Source organism: Rana temporaria, chromosome 4 (genome assembly GCF_905171775.1).
Source record: "Rana temporaria chromosome 4, aRanTem1.1, whole genome shotgun sequence".
NCBI lineage: Eukaryota > Metazoa > Chordata > Amphibia > Anura > Ranidae > Rana > Rana temporaria.
In genome coordinates, this window is record NC_053492.1 from 117,647,330 (window position 1) to 117,665,926 (window position 18,597).

An 18,597-nucleotide genomic window follows, 5' to 3' on the forward strand; every position below is an offset into this window, starting at 1 on the left:
AATTTTATTCACCTCCGTCACTCCTGAATCATTATTCTCACTGACTTCCTGGTTTGCGGTATGCATTCACTCTTGCTACATCACGGCCTAATGGGAACTACAGTTCCCATTAGGCTTAGCCTCCATGCCTGTGAGGGATAAGAGAGCATCTTCACGCAGGGCTGTAGTCATAGCGAGGGGGTGAGCACATTCTGCTTTCCACCATGCAAAACGGCTCAGATGCTGGTGGAAAGCAAGAAGAGGAGTGACAGGAAATGGCATTTTCAAACCTGGATTACTGTATTTTGGAGGTCAAAAGGAAAAACGAGGTAAGTGATATTTATATGCTCTAGCTTACAGCAATCAATTGATCTAATAAAAAACAAACCTTTAGTGTTCCTTTAAAACAACAAGGGCAGAAGATTTAATAGATGGAAATATGTAAAACCTTACTGAAGGTCCGCTTTAATTGAACAGGCGGAAGGTAGAAGCTGATTGGCTACCATGCACAGCTGCACTAGATTGTGAGTGCACCAGTTTTAGTAAATCCACCCCCCCCCCCCATATCTATTAACCTCCCTGGCGGTATGATTATGTCAGATTTTAGGTGCTGAAAACGGTACCATTATTTTGCATAGAAATTTGGCGTTTTACATTGTAGGCCTGTAATTCTTAGGAATAACTCACTTAAATATGTCCAAGCAAGAGTCTAGTAGACATCCCGGGTATAATAAAATTTGAAAAACAAAATCATAAATTATAATATAAATAACTATAAATAATTATTACAAATAATAATATAATTATAATAAAAATGTAATCAAATCAAAAACACTGAAATTTGCTCAGTTGCAGAATTGTCGCTGTCATTACTTTTATTTTTTGATGACGAATTTCCCCACAATCACTATCGCTCAATTCTGCAAGTGATTCTAATTTATTATCGCTGTTTTTTAGCTGGTTTAAAACCACTTTTGACGTAAAGGGACACTTTTTGGTTGCTATGGACAATCTACAGTTTGCAGGCAGAAAGAACAGTTTTTATTATATAAAAGTACATGTAGGACACTGGGTTGACCACCAGGGACAAAGGGTGTGTGTATTTTTTACATACAGTACTGTAATCTATAAGATTACAGTATATTGTATGTAATGTGTTTATTTACTTTTTTATATTTGGCTCCGATCTCCGCCCCCGTGCGTCGTAACGTCGCAGGAAACGGAGCTCGGCGGCACACAGGCACTGTGTGAATTGAGCTAGGACACCGCTCGATTACACAGCGGAGAGGCATCGCAGGGACAAGGTAAGTAATTCCCTGCCTGTGGATGCTGCGAGGCGATCCCGAGTCTGGCTCGGGGTTACCGCTCTTGGTTCTGAAATTCCACCCCGAGCCAGACTCGGGAATACCGCCAGGGGGGTTAAAGTTCACTCTGGGCTTTAAAAGGAGAAGGGCACTCTCTATAAGAAGAATGCATATAAAATTCTCTATTTTTGGTACCTGATGCCAGACAAGGGTACTCTCCTTCACGTGTATTGGAGTTGTCCACTGATTGTTTCTTTTTGGCACTCAGTGCAAAGCCTTTTAAATCATCTTTTTGAAATGCCCATACCATTGCCTCTGAAATTCTTTTTGCTAGGTCTATCTACTTTGAAACTTGTTAAGCCCTATAGGAAGCTGCTATGCCATGTCCTTTCAGCGGCGTGCTGTCTTATTGCCCTTAAAGTGGTTGTAAAGGTTTGTTTTTTTATTTTCTAAATAGGTTCCTTTAAGCTAGTGCATTGTTGGTTCACTTTCCTTTTCCTTCGATTTTCCTTCTAAATGTTTTTTTTCTTTGTCTGAATTTCTCACTTCCTGTTCCTCTTCTGTAAGCTTGCCCCCATCATCCGAGCTGTTCTGGTTGGGGGTTAGTCAGCATGCTCGCCCCCTCCCTTGGGACTACATCCCTGCGGGGAGTCGCTGTGAACGTTCAGAAACTGCCTATTTTAGGCACTATGATACCTCCGCAGTTTTGTTTGTTGGGTTGTCATTTTTGTTTAACTAGTCTGTGTGTACTAGTTACCAGTGTGTTAGTTCCTTATTTGCTGATTCTAAGGTTATGTTATTAAAAAAACATTTTGCTATAATATTCCATATTGAGAACAACTTGGAACGTTTGGCCCCCGTTCACATCGGCCTGTTTTGACATCGCTGCCTATTGCTGGCAATGGCACCGTCCAAATCGGTGGGGCGCCGCACAGATTCCTAAAAGTAGTTCCTGCACTACTTTCGGTGACTTCGGGGGAGATTTCTATGGACACCTGTGCAGGAACCCACACAGATGTCTCTGAAGTCGGACTGAAATGCGGGTTTGAAATCGTGTGAATGTTCAGCTGAACTTGCACGATTTCCAACCCGCCTTCAGTGTGAAGCCAGTCTTAATAATTTTTCGCATTTGATAGGAGAACATGTGAGGCTGCAGGGTACAAAGTTTTTAAACATATATTGTACATTGAGAGGGTAAGGCTGAAACTGATGAGGTACGAATACATTTGGACAGGCAGTAACAATTTGGAAAGTATCAGAGTTTGGAATTTGATATTTTTTCTTTTAGTTATGAAAAATGGAGAATATCTGTGGGTAATAGAAGGTGGTGTACTTTTGTAACAGTGTGCATTATCTGCTTTAGGCTTGGTTCACATATGAGCCGCATGCAGGGGTCCGGTGCATCCTGGTTTACTGTTGCAGGTCCGATTTCAGCTGAATTCGGACCTGAAACGGACCAAAAGACGTACAGCGTATTTCTGCAAAACACTCCGGACATGCTGCGGAGATATGTGAACCGGCTCTATAGATAAATAATTTTGTTCTGTCTTGGATCTGTAGAAAATGCTCAGCTTAGGGGGGTGTATTTTTTTCCCATTATCTGTACCCCTTTCTGATGATCGTGTGCTGGTCGTAGTGGAGGGAATATTTCTTCAGTTTCAGGTGCATGCCCATTCAGCTCCGCTCGCATGTTCTTCTGCCTTGGCTCAAGTCCCGGGCAGCCGCCTGCTTAACTTCTTGCCTTCCCTGGCGGAGTGATCTTCCTCCCCACCCAGTAGTAGCCAGGGCCCAGAGAGTAAGACTTGACAGGCTGTAAGGCGGGCGGCAGCGGCGATGGACAGAGAGTCGCTGATTGCCACCGTTACTAGTAAAACAAATGTCCCCGGATTTCATTAAAAAAAATCTGGTCACCTTAAATTAATAGTGTTGCAGCTTACCAGTTCATAGACTGACCGATGCCCCTATAAACTGGAGATCCCTGAAATAGACATCGCTACTACAGTATTCTTCATTTGCTTCTGGGTCCCAGGCTGAGCGGCTGCATTGCTGCTTACTAAACACAGGAGATTGGCCACTCGGCATGGGTGTCATCCTGAGAATGCCTTGCAAAACATTCACTGTTTGGACAAGGCAGAGAGGTGGGGCATGATCATAGAATACAAAGCTGCCTATAAATGGCTGAGCACCACTTGACCCAACTCTATTTTGTACTGGGTATGAGATGGGAAGGTCTCCTCTCATGTCTGGAAAACCAGCTTAGTATATTGTATGTAGCCTAAGCTGTATCGGAAATAGTGTCGGAAATAGTTTATTAGGGTCAGCTAGGTGTGTGTTGGTCCATCACAGGAGAGAGCTCGCAACCCCCCCCCCATCTCCGCAAATGTGTGGTCCACTATCTTTCCAATTGCAGCATTGCTGAGCTCAGCTATTGCAACAAGGGAAGAGAGATTGTGTGCATGGGGAGTGTCTTGGCAAGATGGGATAATGATACCTCTGGTGGGTTTTCAGCCAGGCTTCAGGAGGTACTTTAATGGCCTACACCAGGGGTGTCCAAACTTTTTTCAAAAAGGGCCAGATTTCATGAAGTGAACATGCGTGAGGGCCGACCATTTTAATCTGACTTTCTTTGAACCATTAAATGCAAATTAAATATTTTATACAAAGTTTATGGCAAACAGCATACTTTTCATTTTGTAACATGATGAGCTTGGGTGTTTTATGTATTTGTTTTTAAATAATATTCTTTCCTTCTGCAGCCAGTGCCTCTCACTAAAGATGAGCTTGGGTGTTTTATATACTTTTTTGTATTTTTGCAGCAAAGTCTCCTTCAGTCATTGACTGGAAGGAAGGTCGGGCATGTTCACAAGTAGATGTGCCTGAGCCCGCAAGGAAGATGACAGCGCGCAGCGCCACTGCCAATCACAGGCACTGTGAAATTTTCCCCAATCTCTGCCTCTGTGTGCCAAACGCTGCTCTCATTGTTAGGATGAGCGGGGCGTGTATTTACATATACCGGTACATTCTAATGTGGCCCCCTGAGTAAATCCGCGTTATTTTTATTTATTTTCTTGGCTACACCTTCAGCATGACAAATCCCGAGCACCGCTCTCATTGTTAGGATGTGTAGCGGGGCGTGTTCACAAGTCTATTTGCCAGAGCCGCTATGAATCTGACAGCGCGCAGAGCCAATCACAGGCACTGTGACATTTCCCCGATCTCTGCATCTGCTACACATCCTAACAATGAGAGCGGCGCTCGGGATTTGTCATGCTGAAGATGTATCCAAAAAAAATAACATGCGGATATACTTGGGGGGCACATTAGAATGTATATGTAAATCCAAAGTGGGGGCCACATCAAACCAGAACGTGGGCCAGACTTTGGACATGGCCTCCACCTACAGCAAAGGCACTATTGTACATCTCCAGCCCCGCGCTCCAGTGAGTGCTGGAGGGGCAGAGCGGACAGCAGTGACTGCTCCGGGACATGATGTTCATTTTTACAAATCCACACTTTTCCTCTAATTATTTTTTACCAAGAAAAAATTGCTTTGTTAAACATTTCACGAACATAGAGAAAATAAAAAAAAACGTTGTCTTTTCTACTTTCAAAAAATACATTTATCTTTATTTTGTTAAAGTTTTAGGTAAATGTTTATGCCATTAATATGAAATTTAGCATGTGTGAGAAAAATGGTCCAGCAACAAAAGGTTTAAATATTAGAATAGTGCGAAGAGGTGGGGGCAGAACACAGTGGGGAAGACAGAGGCTCCAGAAGCAGAACACAGGCTTTGCCTTCAATCTGGGCGGAAGTTGGATGTCCAGACACCATAGGACTTCCGGTGCACAGCTTGTTCCCAGCAGAGCGGGGCATTGTGGGAGCTTTCATTCTTTCCCCAGGCTCTGCACCCATTCACCAGCAGCTGGCGCTGTGCCCGTCCCCGGCTGCCAGCAGATGTCGCTGTTCCCCCGGATGATCGGGGTCCCCTGCAGCTGGCCCTGTGTGTCTCCATGTCCCCGGCTTGCGGCTAGTGATGGCGGCCTCCCTGGCTGCGGCGGATCCCGGGGCCCCGGCCGAGGACTCATCTGACAGCGAGCCGGAGCCCGAGCCGCAGAAGCTGAGCCGGAAAGTGTCTACGTCTGGGCAGATCAAAAGAAAGGTGAGGAGGGGGAGGCTGGGACAAGAAAGGGGGGTGGGGGCAGCGAGTGGCAGGGGACATGAGTAACCTGCGGCCCTCTGACTGCTGGGGGACTACAAGGCTCAGCAATCCCCGTGACGGCCCGGCATGCTGGCACTTACAGTTCTACAGCACGCTGTCCACATCGGAGCCAGAGGAGAGAGAGGCCATGGGAGAGATACGGGGCGGGGAGGGAGCGATCACACAGAGATGTCCACCGGGGACAGGTCTACAGAGGTCACCGGGGGACACAACCAGTCCACACCTGTCACTGCACTATCCACCGGGCAACCTGATCATCACTGGAGCTAATTGTTGGTGTGGGTGACCATTGGCTGCCCTGAATATTGGCACGGCTGACCATATGAGGAGCTGATCATTGGTGAAGCTGACCATTGCCTGGGCTGATTATTGGCACTGCTGATCAATTGGCAATGCTGACCATGGGACGGGCTGATTGTTGGCGGAGCTGTCAATTGGACCGGTCTGATCATTGGGGCTGCTGATCGTTGGCCGGTCTGATCATTGGTGGAGCTGTCAATTGGCCGGTCTGATCATTGGAGGAGCTGTCAATTGGCCGGTCTGATCATTGGGGCTGCTGATCGTTGGCCGGTCTGATCATTGGAGGAGCTGTCAATTGGCCGGTCTGATCATTGGCGGAGCTGTCAATTGGCCGGTCTGATCATTGGCGGAGCTGTCAATTGGCCGGTCTGATCATTGGCAGAGCTGTCAATTGGCCGGTCTGATCATTGGTGGAACTGTCAATTGGCCGGTCTGATCATTGGCAGAGCTGTCAATTGGCCGGTCTGATCATTGGAGGAGCTGTCAATTGGCCGGTCTGATCATTGGAGGAGCTGTCAATTGGCCGGTCTGATCATTGGAGGAGCTGTCAATTGGCCGGTCTGATCATTGGTGGAGCTGTCAATTGGCCGGTCTGATCATTGGAGGAGCTGTCAATTGGCCGGTCTGATCATTGGAGGAGCTGTCAATTGGCCGGTCTGATCATTGGAGGAGCTGTCAATTGGCCGGTCTGATCATTGGCGGAGCTGTCAATTGGCCGGTCTGATCATTGGCGCTGCTGATCGTTGGCCGGTCTGATCATTGCCAGAGCTGTCAATTGGCCGGTCTAATCATTGGAGGAGCTGTCAATTGGCCGGTTTGATCATTGGTAGAGTTGTCAATTGGCCGGTCTGATCATTGGCCGGAGCTGTCTATTGGCCAATCTGATCATTGGCGCTGCTGATCGTTGGCCGGTCTGATCATTGGCGCTGCTGATCGTTGGCCGGTCTGATCATTGGTAGAACTGTCAATTGGCCGGTCTGATCATTGGTGGAGCTGTCAATTGGCCGGTCTGATCATTGGTGGAGCTGTCAATTGGCCGGTCTGATCATTGGTGGAGCTGTCAATTGGCCGGTCTGATCATTGGCGCTGCTGATTGTTGGCTGGTCTGATCATTGGAGGAGCTGTCAATTGGCTGGTCTGATCATTGGCGCTGCTGATCGTTGGTCGGTCTGATGATTGGAGGAGCTGTCAATTGGCCGGTCTGATCATTGGTGGAGCTGTCAATTGGCCGGTCTGATCATTGGAGTAGCTGTCAATTGGCTGGTCTGATCATTGGGGTTGCTGTCAATTGGCCGGTCTGATCATTGGCCGGTCTGATCATTGGCCGGAGCTGTCTATTGGCCGGAGCTGTCTATTGGCCGGAGCTGTCTATTGGCCGGAGCTGTCTATTGGCCGGAGCTGTCTATTGGCCGGAGCTGTCTATTGGCCGGAGCTGTCCATTGGCCATGATTTTCAGGGTCATACTTGGTGTTGAAGTTTTGTTCCTTGGGATGTCCCTGCTCTGCAGTATAAACCAAATGTGCTGCAAATCTTTTTCTGCATTGCAGGTACATTCATTGAGAGCTGTCAGTGTGCTCTGGGATTTGGCAGCAAGTATAGAAATGAGGAATGATTACAAAATGAATGAATACAATAAAGGACAGGTTCCATATTAATGGAGAAGGAATGGTGGGGGACAGGTATAAGGGGATACATGCACCCCAGATTAGCAGAATAGTGCCTATGGAAGATATGTTTTTTTTTATTTTTATTTTTTTTTAAATGACTTTTAGTGTTTTTTTAGGATCTTCCATAGAATGAAAACGTTGCACAGAATCAAGTGTCTTGATATAACAAACATAACACAGTTGCAGCATTCAATGGCCTATGGAGGCAGCTTTCTCAGGGTGAAGCTCCCCACACACCTTACAATTAATTCTTCTTCTTCTTCTAGCAACAAGTAGGTAGTGCAAGGGGCCTGCCTTATTGGATGGTTTACAAAGGCTTTATATTGCATGGTTTTAGTAGAGCTAAAGTTGATTGTATAAAGAATGTGCTGTTGGGTTGCAAAAAGTGTGATAACCATTGGTCCAAAATCTCTGCGTCCAGGACCACTCATTGGTCTCTAACTCCTGCATGTAATGGCTTAGTCCACATGCACATTGAGCGTTAAAAATGCTGCATTTAAGGGCATCTGGCGTTTTTTTTTTTGCCCCTAAGCACGCGTCCGTGTTGGCCTGTGTCCATGCACGCGTCCGTGTTGGCCTGTGTCCATGCACGCGTCCGTGTTGGCCTGTGTCCATGCACGCGTCCGTGTTGGCCTGTGTCCATGCACGCGTCCGTGTTGGCCTGTGTCCATGCACGCGTCCGTGTTGGCCTGTGTCCATGCACGCGTCCGTGTTGGCCTGTGTCCATGCACGCGTCCGTGTTGGCCTGTGTCCATGCACGCGTCCGTGTTGGCCTGTGTCCATGCACGCGTCCGTGTTGGCCTGTGTCCATGCACGCGTCCGTGTTGGCCTGTGTCCATGCACGCGTCCGTGTTGGCCTGTGTCCATGCACGCGTCCGCGTTGGCCTGTGTCCATGCACGCGTCCGCGTTGGCCTGTGTCCATGCACGCGTCCGCGTTGGCCTGTGTCCATGCACGCGTCCGCGCTGGCCTGTGTCCATGCACGCGTCCGCGCTGGCCTGTGTCCATGCACGCCTCCGCGTTGGCCTGTGTCCATGCACGCCTCCGCGTTGGCCTGTGTCCATGCACGCCTCCGCGTTGGCCTGTGTCCATGCATGCCTCCGTGTTGGCCTGTGTCCATGCACGCATAGGCATTTAGAGGCAGAAAGAAACCGAAATGTCAGAGTGTGCAGGAGCAGCAGAAAAAAAATGATTGCCGCGTCTAAACGTGCATTAATACTAGGCGTATCAAGCACTAATTTTGTTTCAATTGCCAGAATAAATGATTATTCTGCCAAAGAAAATGATGCCCAACGCTTGATGCACCTAGAAGTGTTACATGCATAAGGCATTCGCTCTGCCAAAAGGTTGCTGTCAGGGGGAAAGGTGTTTAGGAGATCCGATCCCACACACACCAGTGATCCCCAGTGTAGAAATCCATTGATTATTGTGGCGTGTATCCCTAATCAGCCATGTGAATGAGGCCCTAGAGCTTTCTGCAGTCAGGAAATACTTCCCTGTACCCATGAGTACCCCTCACATGTGATTATAGCTGCTGTCGTTGATTTTGCCAAGGTGCTGGCAACCCTCTGTACACACCGCCTGAGTGCAGAAATACATCCAGATTTAACGCTGTATGAGCAAATGCTTGACCCCCGGGGGAAAAAAAAGGAGCAAGGCAATATAAATTGACTGTCAGTGGTGGTTTGTAGATTTTGTCACGTTTAAAAAAAATTAAATAAATAAAACCTGTCGTCTAAAGAAAAATGATGCAAGTCTGACACCATGGAAACTAATTTAAAATGTTGGCAACTAGACGTTGGTAGCTTGCAGGCAGGTTGTTAAGATTGATATGGATATAAATAAATACATTTTGTAAATCATTTCTTATTAGATTGTATTTAGTCCAATTTTTCGATCCAGTAGTAAAAAAGACAAAACCGGGGGCCAGGATTTGTTATGCGTTTTGACCAATGGCCGCGGTTCTGACAGATGTCAGCAATGCTGTGGTAGAGACCCTGAGATATTATTATAGACTGGAGTGGTAATTTCCAGTTAGTCTGTGGTACTGGGACAAAGAAATGACATTTGTGCGATGATCATGGCCAGGGCCGCTGATAGGGCAGTGCAGCCAGCCCTCCTGTACCGGGCCCGAGCCTTGTGACACCTGTGGCAGCTCTGCAGGAGGATCGGTTCTATATACTTGCAAAAGTGTCCCGATTTGAAACAGCAGGAACAGCTGTGAATGCCAAGGGTTTGGATGGAGTAGCTGGTGGGGGGGGGCTGGGTTGCTGCTGGAGTGAAGCGACAGAAACTTCAGGATTTTGGAGGGGGGGGTGGGGATATGGAGCCAACCTAGAATTGCAGGTAGCTGCCACTGCAGTGCTGGAGCTAGGAGCCAGTGAGCACATCTATCTCTCCAGCTGACAGCCATCTCTGCACATCCTTTTCTATATACCCCCCTAAGGCTCCCTTTATACTTTACGTTTCTGCTCGCTGTTTTTATTTAATATTTTTTTTCCCACATGGGGTAGCCCAGTCTCTGGAATGGGCTGCCATATGTGTGACAAACACATCATAGAGGCTCTAGAACCTTTTAAGGCATGCAGCTATGCCAGGGCTCGACAAATCCCGGTCGCCATGGCGACTAGAAATAGGGTCCTGGCAACTTGGCTTGGAAGGGGGGCTTTTTGTGAGCTTGCGCCATCTGGTGGTGAGCCGTTGGTATTACAAGTTATTACCACCAGATGTGTAAGCTGGCGCCATCTGGTGGTGGCCGTTGGTATTACAAGTTAAGCATTACAAGTTAAACAGCAATTCTAATGTAATTTTTCACTATTTTCACTGCCATCTTCTTCCCTCTAATTAGAACCCCCAAACATTATATATATATTTTATCCTAACACCCTAGAGAATAAAATGGCGATCGTTGCAATACTTTCTGTCATGCCGTATTTGCGCAGCGGTCTTACAAGCGCACTTTTTTTGGGAAAGAATTACACTTTTTTAAATTAAAAAACAAGACAACAGTAAAGTTATCCCCATTTTTTTTAATATTATGAAAGATAATGTTACGCCGAGTAAAATGAATACCCAACATGTCACGCTTCAAAATTACGCCTGCTCGTGGAATGGCGACAAACTTTTACCCTTTAAAATCTCCATAGGCGACGTTTAAAAAATTCTACAGGTTGCATGTTTTGAGTTACAGAGGAGGTCTAAGGCTAGAATTATTGCTCTCGCTCTACCAATCGCAGCAATACCTCACGTGTGGTTTGAACACCGTTTACATATGCGGGCGCTGCTCACGTATGTGTTCGTTTCTGCACGCAAGCTCGTCGGGACGGGGCGCGTTTTCTGGCTCCTAACTTTTTTAGCTGGCTCTTAGATTCCAAGCAAATTTGTCAACCCCTGAGCTATGCTACATGACAAAGCACAGATCTGCTAATTGCATTTGGGGTGCCATTAACGGCACCACATGTACGTTTGCAGTGCCTTTTCCAAAACGCACTGCATGCCCCTTTGACAGAACCCGGCTGTCATATAGTCAGACAGGACTGTATACATGCCATGGCTGCGATGCTCTTCACAGCTGCAGCAATTTTAACGCAGGTTACAGAGTTTGACAGGCGGCATCACCTGTCAAATTTCTCATTGAGTTCAATGGGGCCGCTCTGCACTTTGAAGCTAAATACTTGGCTCATAATTGCAATGCGGTCTCTCAATGTAAAATTGCCACTCCGCAATAAAAAAAGTAAAAAAAAGAGGAGGCAGGAATAGCAAGACTTCAATTTCTACCATGGCTGTAAAGCATGCCATTGCAACCATGGTAGTTTACAGATTTATAGGTTGTCCAGGGCCCCGTGATTTCTAACAGCGGCCGTGTGTGTGTGTGTGTGTGTGTGTGTTTGTTTGTTTGTTTGTTTGTTTGTTTGTTTGTTTGTTTGTTTGTTTGTTTTTTTTTTTTTTTTTTTACTAAAATGTTTTGTAACAAAGTAATAGAAATTACATTTATATGAAGTTTCCCATAGCTGGTAATTAGAAAAAGCTTTAAATAGTATCCTTTGCTGTGGTTCAGCATATCATTGGCCTTGCGTAGTGTTAATAGATTAAGAACTGTGTGTGGTTAATACAGAGTAATGTAATTGTGCAAGTTTATTAAATTAGCATGAACATGACAGTGATGTGGTGCTGAAAGGGAAACAGAAGCTATGGTAAGACGAGTGTCTTGTATACTCAGGACGGCATAGTGTCACAGTGAGGGTGTGAAGTGGTTGGCACGTCGTGCTGGGTGCTCCGCAGAACAATATGTGATGATGAACATTGGCCATGGCGGAGGTGAGCACTTCATAATGTTGTATGTGTTGGGGGTTAAAGAGCTATTAAACCCAAAAGAAAACCTTTATTATTTTGCAGCTTACCAATTCTTAGATGTGATGGCTGCTTTTCAGTTTTTTTTTATTTTATTTATTTTTTTTAGACTTTTTTTTTTTTAGCTGGTGATTTGGACAATAAATCTGTTGTTTTGCAAAAGAACAAGCTCCCTGCACATGTATCAGTCGCAGGGATGAGACAAACCATTCAACACTGTCAGGGATGCTTACAATGATTTGTTTTATTTATGTAAGACCTTTTATCCCAAAAGGAACAGACCTTTTTCTGTAACTGATTAGTATTTGTTAGCTGGAGTTCAGCTTCAGTTTGTTTTAATGTATTTAAATCTGCTAGTGCATCTATCACTCCCCTTCCCCAGATTCGAAATGCTGCTGTCCAGAGGTACCCCTGTGCTCCTTCATCCAGAGTGGAGGAATTCTAATACGGGAGGTGTGTTACTGGACAGGTCACCAGGTGAAAACAGGGAAAAACTAATGCAGTTACCATATCTAAGGACTGGTAAGCTGCAATATATTACATTTTGGGTTCAATACTACTTTAGGCTAGTTTTACACTATGGCCCGGATCCACAAAGAAGTTACGTTGGCGTATCTATTGATACGTCGCGTAACTTCTAGGATGCCCCCGCGTATCTTTGTTTTGTATCCACAAAACAAGATACGCCTGAATGGGGGCTAGATCCGACTGACGTACGTCTTAGTACGCCGTCGGATCTAAGGTGCATATTTACGCTGGCCGCTAGATGGTGTTTCCGTTGATTTCCGCGTCGAGTATGCAAAATAGCTAGATACACCAATCCACAAACGTTCGTCCGCCCGTCACATTTTTTTACGTTGTTTCCGTAAGGCTTTTATCGGCGTAAAGTTACCCCTGCTCTATGAGGCGTACGCAATGTTAAGTATGGACGTCCGGCCAGCGTTGAATTTTCCGCCATTTGCGTAAAACGTTCGCGAATAGGGCTTTGCGTTGAATTACATTCACGTCGAAAGCATTGGCTTGTTGCGGGTTAATTTGGAGCATGCGCACTGGGATACCCCCACGGAACGGCGCATGCGCTGTTCAGAAAAACCGTCATTTACGTGGGGTCAAGACGTATTACCATAAAACACGCCCACAACTTAGTCATTTGAATTGCGCACCCTTACGGCAGCGTAGTGTATCTGAGATACGCTACGCCGGACGTAGAAATGCGCCGAGGTACGTGGATCTGGCCCTATATGTGGGTACCAGACACGCATCATGAACACATTGCTGTTACCAGAGGTGTGGCGTGCCATTAATTCTTATTGGCACCCCATACACTGGGAACCGCATAACACTAGTTTGCCTATACCAGTGATTTTAGAAAAAGTGCAGGGACCTTTTTCCTGCTTTTCCCTGGAGGTGTTGAATGGGCTGCTGCGACCACTAGGAAACTGGTATTGTGTAAACCTAGCCTAAAGCCTTTTTCACGTTGAATGCGGCATTAAAATTGCATGATTTCAAAGCTGCATGTCAGTGCGACTTTGACATCTGTGCAGCTTAATGCCCAGATGTCTAAGCAAGTCGCACCTGAAAAGTAGTGCAGGAAATACTTTTTCAAATTGATGCGGCACAGCAAAGTTGGCATTGCACTGATTTGAATAGTGCCATTGGCAACAATAGGGTGCGACTTTTCATACGGTTTAACCTATCAAATTGCATGACAAGTCACTCCAATGTGAACGAGGGCTAAAGGTTTAAAGGAAAAGTCTGTATCAACTTAACCATTTATCATGCATAGAAAATGATTTGCTCCAGCAATGGAATAGTAGTAGGTAATGTTTTGTATCTTTTCTGTGAGTTATTTTAACCATTTTGCGCTGGCAGTACGTCGTATGACGTCATGGACTTTCAGTGGTGATGTCTGCAGCTACAGGCATTATCCAGATATAATTTTTTTCCACCACGATTCTGTGCACCATAAGAGCAATCATAGTGGCAGTTCAGCCGCTTGATCGTTCTTACAGGCGGCGGAAGGGGACATCCCCCACCGCCCTTAGTTGCTTCTCCAGTCTCGCCAGTGCGATCAGCGAGCCGGAGAATGAATTGGTTGTGGCAGGAAGTTGGCCATAGAGATTTCTGTTGACCAGATGGTCCCCAGTCATCTCGATGACCCTCAGAGGTCCGGGTGTGACGTTATGATGTCACGTCCAGGCCGGCGGATGTAAACAATGCCGGGGACTTGGCTGGAAAGACTGAGACATTTTATTTTTTTTGATCTTGGTCTTTCCATCCTGAAGGAGAGATCTAGGGTCTTAAAGCCCTAAGATCTCTCTATAAAGAGGACCTGTCACACACTATTCCCATTACAAGGGATGTTTACGTTCTTAGGAATAAAAGTGATAATAAAAAAAAAAAAAGAAGTCCAGCCTGTGCTTTTTAGGCTGGGCTTCTCCTAAAGGTCACAGGAGTGCAATTTTTTGTTTTACACTCCTGTGACCCGCTCTCCGCTGACATCACTGCCATCAGTCAGGGCAGCGCGTCATCACAACTTCCAAGTCGGGATCCGCCAGCTGCCCTGATTGATGCCAGTCTCAGCGAGCCTCTCCCCGGCCCGCCACGGCTCATCACTCCAATGAGCATGGAGGAAAGCCGCTGACTGACAGTCAACAGCTTTCTTCTCGGGGATCTGTGAGAACCGAACCATTGGCGATGTTCGGTGGCTCAGTTCTCAGTGCAGAGACGCCGGGGGACAGGTGGAGCATCAGTCTGATGCGCCATCCACCGAAGTATGAATCAAAAATAAAAAGGAAACCCATATTTCTCTTTTAAAGAGAAAGTGTAAAAATAAAAAAAGTTAAATAAAGAATACGCATTTTTTTTTTTTTAAAGCGCCCTGTGTGGTCGCACACAGAAGCAAATGCATACATAAGTCGCGCCGACATATGTAAGCAATGTTCAAATCACACATGTGAGGTAATGAAGTATCGTCGCGTGCGTTAGAGATTTTTAAGCACCAAAGTTTGACACCATTCCACGGGTGTATGTAATTTTAAGGCATGACATGTTGGGTATCTATTTACTCGGCATAACATCATCTTTCACATTTATATAAAAAAAAATTGGCCTAACTTTACTGTTTTTTTTATTTATGAAGCGTTCGGAACATTGCTGCGCAAAATACAGTGTGACATAAAAAGTGGCAACAACCACCATTTTATTCCCTAGGGTCTCTGCTAAAAATATATATATAATGTTGGGGGTTTTAAGTTATTTTCTAGAATTTTTTTTTTTTTATGATTTTTTGCATGTAGGAGCGAAGTGCAGAATTGGCCTGGGTGGGAAGTGGTTAAAAAAACAACCAAAGTGTGACAAAAATAACTACCGGTATTTGTAACTCTCAGTTGTAGCAGAGACATTCATAGGCCTGTCTTGTGCTCTTCATTATCTGTTCATTTACTAGTGGCTTCATTGTTGTCAGAAGGTTCCAGTGAATGCATGCTCTGAACTTTCTGGTGATCTTCATTCTACCTAGATCAGTGTTCCCCAACCCCCGGTCCATGGCCCACTACCGGGCCGCGGTACTTCTGCAGCCGGGCCGCGAGCAGGCGGCATGAGAGAGCCCCACATGCAGACCGCGGCACTCTGCCATTCGGACCGCAAGGAGACTTTTCTTCCTCCTGCGTCGCTCATAGAGCCGACAGCGGGAGGCGGAACAATTCTGGGTGGAGGGCGGAGCTGCCCGAGGTTATCAAACAGGCGATTGGCTGCTAGGACTGTCCTTTATCCTAGCAGCCAATCACCTGTTTGTTACCTCGGCCCTCCATCCAGAACTGTCCCGCCTCCCTCCCTGCAACTTTTCTCCTCATGCTGTGCCTCCCTTCGATCTGTCCCTAAGTGTGGGGGACGGAACCGAGGACTGTAATGTGTGGGGGACGGAACCGAGGACTGTAATGTGTGGGGGGGAAGGCTGAGGACTGTAATGTGTGTGGGGGGGAAGGCTGAGGACTGTAATGTGTGTGGGGGGGAAGGCTGAGGACTGTAATGTGTGAGGGGGGGAGGCTGAGGACTGTAATGTGTGAGGGGGGGGGGAAGGCTGAGGACTGTAATGTGTGAGGGGGGGAAGGCTGAGGACTGTAATGTGTGAGGGGGGAAGGCTGAGGACTGTAATGTGTGGGGGACGGAACCGAGGACTGTAATGTGTGTAGGGGGGGGGAAGGATGAGAGGACTGTAATGTGTGGGGGGGGGGGGCTGAGGACTGTAATGTTTGGGGGGGGGGTGGGAAGGCTGAGGACTGTAATGTGTGGGGGGGGAGAAGGCTGAGGACTGTAATGTGGGGTTATGATATAAATAGGGGCAGATAACAGTACTGTTAATGGGGGAGCCCAGAGTATGACAATACTACCAGTGACAGGGTGAGTGTGAGCAGGGCCTAGTGGGGGCACTAGCTTCATCTGTTGGGGCCTTACCACATCTGGTGGCAGGCAGCATGGCAAGTGACAATCCGCATCTGGTGGCAGGCAGCGTGGCAAGTGACAATCCGCATCTGGTGGCAGGCAGCGTGGCAAGTGACAATCCACATCTGGTGGCAGGCAGCATGGCAAGTGACAATCCACATCTGGTGGCAGGCAGCGTGGCAAGTGACAATCCGCATCTGGTGGCAGGCAGCATGGCAAGTGACAATCCGCATCTGGTGGCAGGCAGCGTGGCAAGTGACACACTCAAAGCTCCCACTGATTCTGCATTATGGTGGGTTTAACTTTATTTTTTACTACAATGTAATAAATAGAAATAATGCGCTGACAAATTGCCCGCGAAAAATCGCTTACTCCCCCGCATGCCATCCCCAACCTCCCCCCAACCGGGCCTTGGAAAATTTCCTTCCATGCAGCTGGTCCCCGGTGCCAAAAAGGTTGGGGACCACTGACCTAGATGACCGGTACACTTACAGTGGTACTAAACCCACTGATTTAACAGTTATTTTACAGTGTACTTTAACTTACTTTCAGGCTGCTTTCTAACTGAAAGCGCACTGGCGTCGGCGGTAAAACGCTGCTATTTTTTGCGGTGCTTTACTGACGTTTATGCAGCGCTTTTCGGCCGCTAGTGGGGCGCTTTTAACCCCCGCTAGCACCCGAAAAAGGGTTAAAAGCGCCTATACATCGGTGGTGCTGCCCATTGATTTCAATGGGCAGGAGCACTTTAGAAGCGGTGAACTCGCGGCTCCTAATGCGCTCCAAAGAAGCTGCTGGCAGGACTTTTTCTGACACCCTGCCAGCGCACTGCTCCAGTGTGAAAACCCTTGAGCTTTCACACTAGAGTGAATGGAGCCGCTGTTTCAGGGCCCTTTTGCAGGCGCTATTTTTAGTGCTATAGCGCCTGCAAAGGGCCTTGGTGTAAAAGGGGTCTAACAGATAGAGCTGTCCAGACAAAGTAGCAGTTAGGCTAAGTTCACACCTATACGCTGGCACAGCAAACCATTCATTTAAATGGGCGGCACAATGGTGTAGTGGGTAGCACTCCCGCCTAGCAGTAAATAGGGTCGAATCCCAACCACGACACTACCTGCCTGGAGTTTACATGTTCTCCCTGTGCCTGTGTGGGTTTCCTCCAGGTACTTTGGTTTGGTTACTCTCCAAAGACATGTTGGTAGGTTAATTGGCTTCTGTCTAAATTGGCCCCAGTATATGAATGTGGGTTAGGGACTTTAGATTGTAAGCTCCTTGAGGGTAGGGACCGATGTGAATGTACAATGTATATGTACAGCGCTGCGTAAATTGACTGCGCTATATAAGTACCTTAAATAATAATAAATGGACTGCTGTACCTGCAGGAAATGCAAAAAAAAAAGGTCCCATCACCCTTTTTAAAATGTAGTGTGTGTGTGTGTGTGTGTGTGTGTATATTTATGTGTGTGTGTGTGTTGGGAGTCAGACATGAAGCCTGTAGGGCGGGGAAAAAAAGGCTGAGACATTTTTGCATGGATATTAGCATATTAAATATATTACACAATTCGTGACTGGTAAGCATTTACTTTAAATGTCATTGTAATGCCTTATATTACCTCCAGTCTATTTGTCTCCAGCTTCCCTGCACAGTGCTTAAAGTGATTGTGAACATTGGATTTCTTTTTTTTTACACACTTGTCACACTTGCCTGTAATTGTTTTGCACAGAGCAGCCCTGATCCTCTTCTTCTGAGGTCCCCCGCCAGTGCATCTGGCTCCTCCTGCCTCCAGAGCGCTCCTATAGCAAACCACAAAGTATAGTATAACGTGCTCCTATAGCAAGGTAAAAAAATCTTCTGCCTTTTAGAATCACTTTAAATTGGTTCCTCCTCCTGCCCAGGACTACATGTCCCATGAGACATTGCTCCGCACTTACAGCACTGACATGCATAGTGTACTGAGGTGTATGTGTGCTTCACTGTATTTTATGATATGTAAATATTCAACACATTTTGTATGCAGGCCAGCTAATTGGCTGACCAACTAATCGATTATGACAGTAGTGGACAACTATTTTCATAATCTATTCTAATTGATCATGTCAATTTGTTGTTTCAGTCCCAGAACCTAGCAATAGACTAGACAAACCATTTATCGCTGGCAGGGGTGCATGCAATTATCAGCTTTTATTATTTTATGTGAAACCTTTATCTTGTGGTTATGTATTTATTATAATAATAAAGGAGTATTTTTTTTTTTATAAAACGCCACTCTTATTCTTGATGAACTGTTTTTTGTTTGTTTTTATTTATAAAGTCACATGATTTTTTATTTTTTTTTTATTG

General features: G+C 46.3%; 1 protein-coding gene across 4 annotated transcripts in view; it reads left to right on the forward strand.

The window, feature by feature from the left end:
* Positions 1-5,236: 5,236 nt before the first annotated feature.
* DGKD (diacylglycerol kinase delta) overlaps positions 5,237-18,597 on the forward strand; it is a 148,143-nt gene continuing 134,782 nt past the window's right edge. For 2 of the 4 annotated variants that reach the window (XM_040348895.1, XM_040348898.1), the window contains exon 1: positions 5,237-5,443. In XM_040348895.1, the coding sequence (XP_040204829.1) occupies positions 5,318-5,443 (126 nt within the window). In that variant the 5' untranslated portion in view covers positions 5,237-5,317. The remainder of the gene's footprint in view (positions 5,444-18,597) is intronic. The other 2 variants (XM_040348896.1, XM_040348897.1) reach the window with 1 other exon arrangement.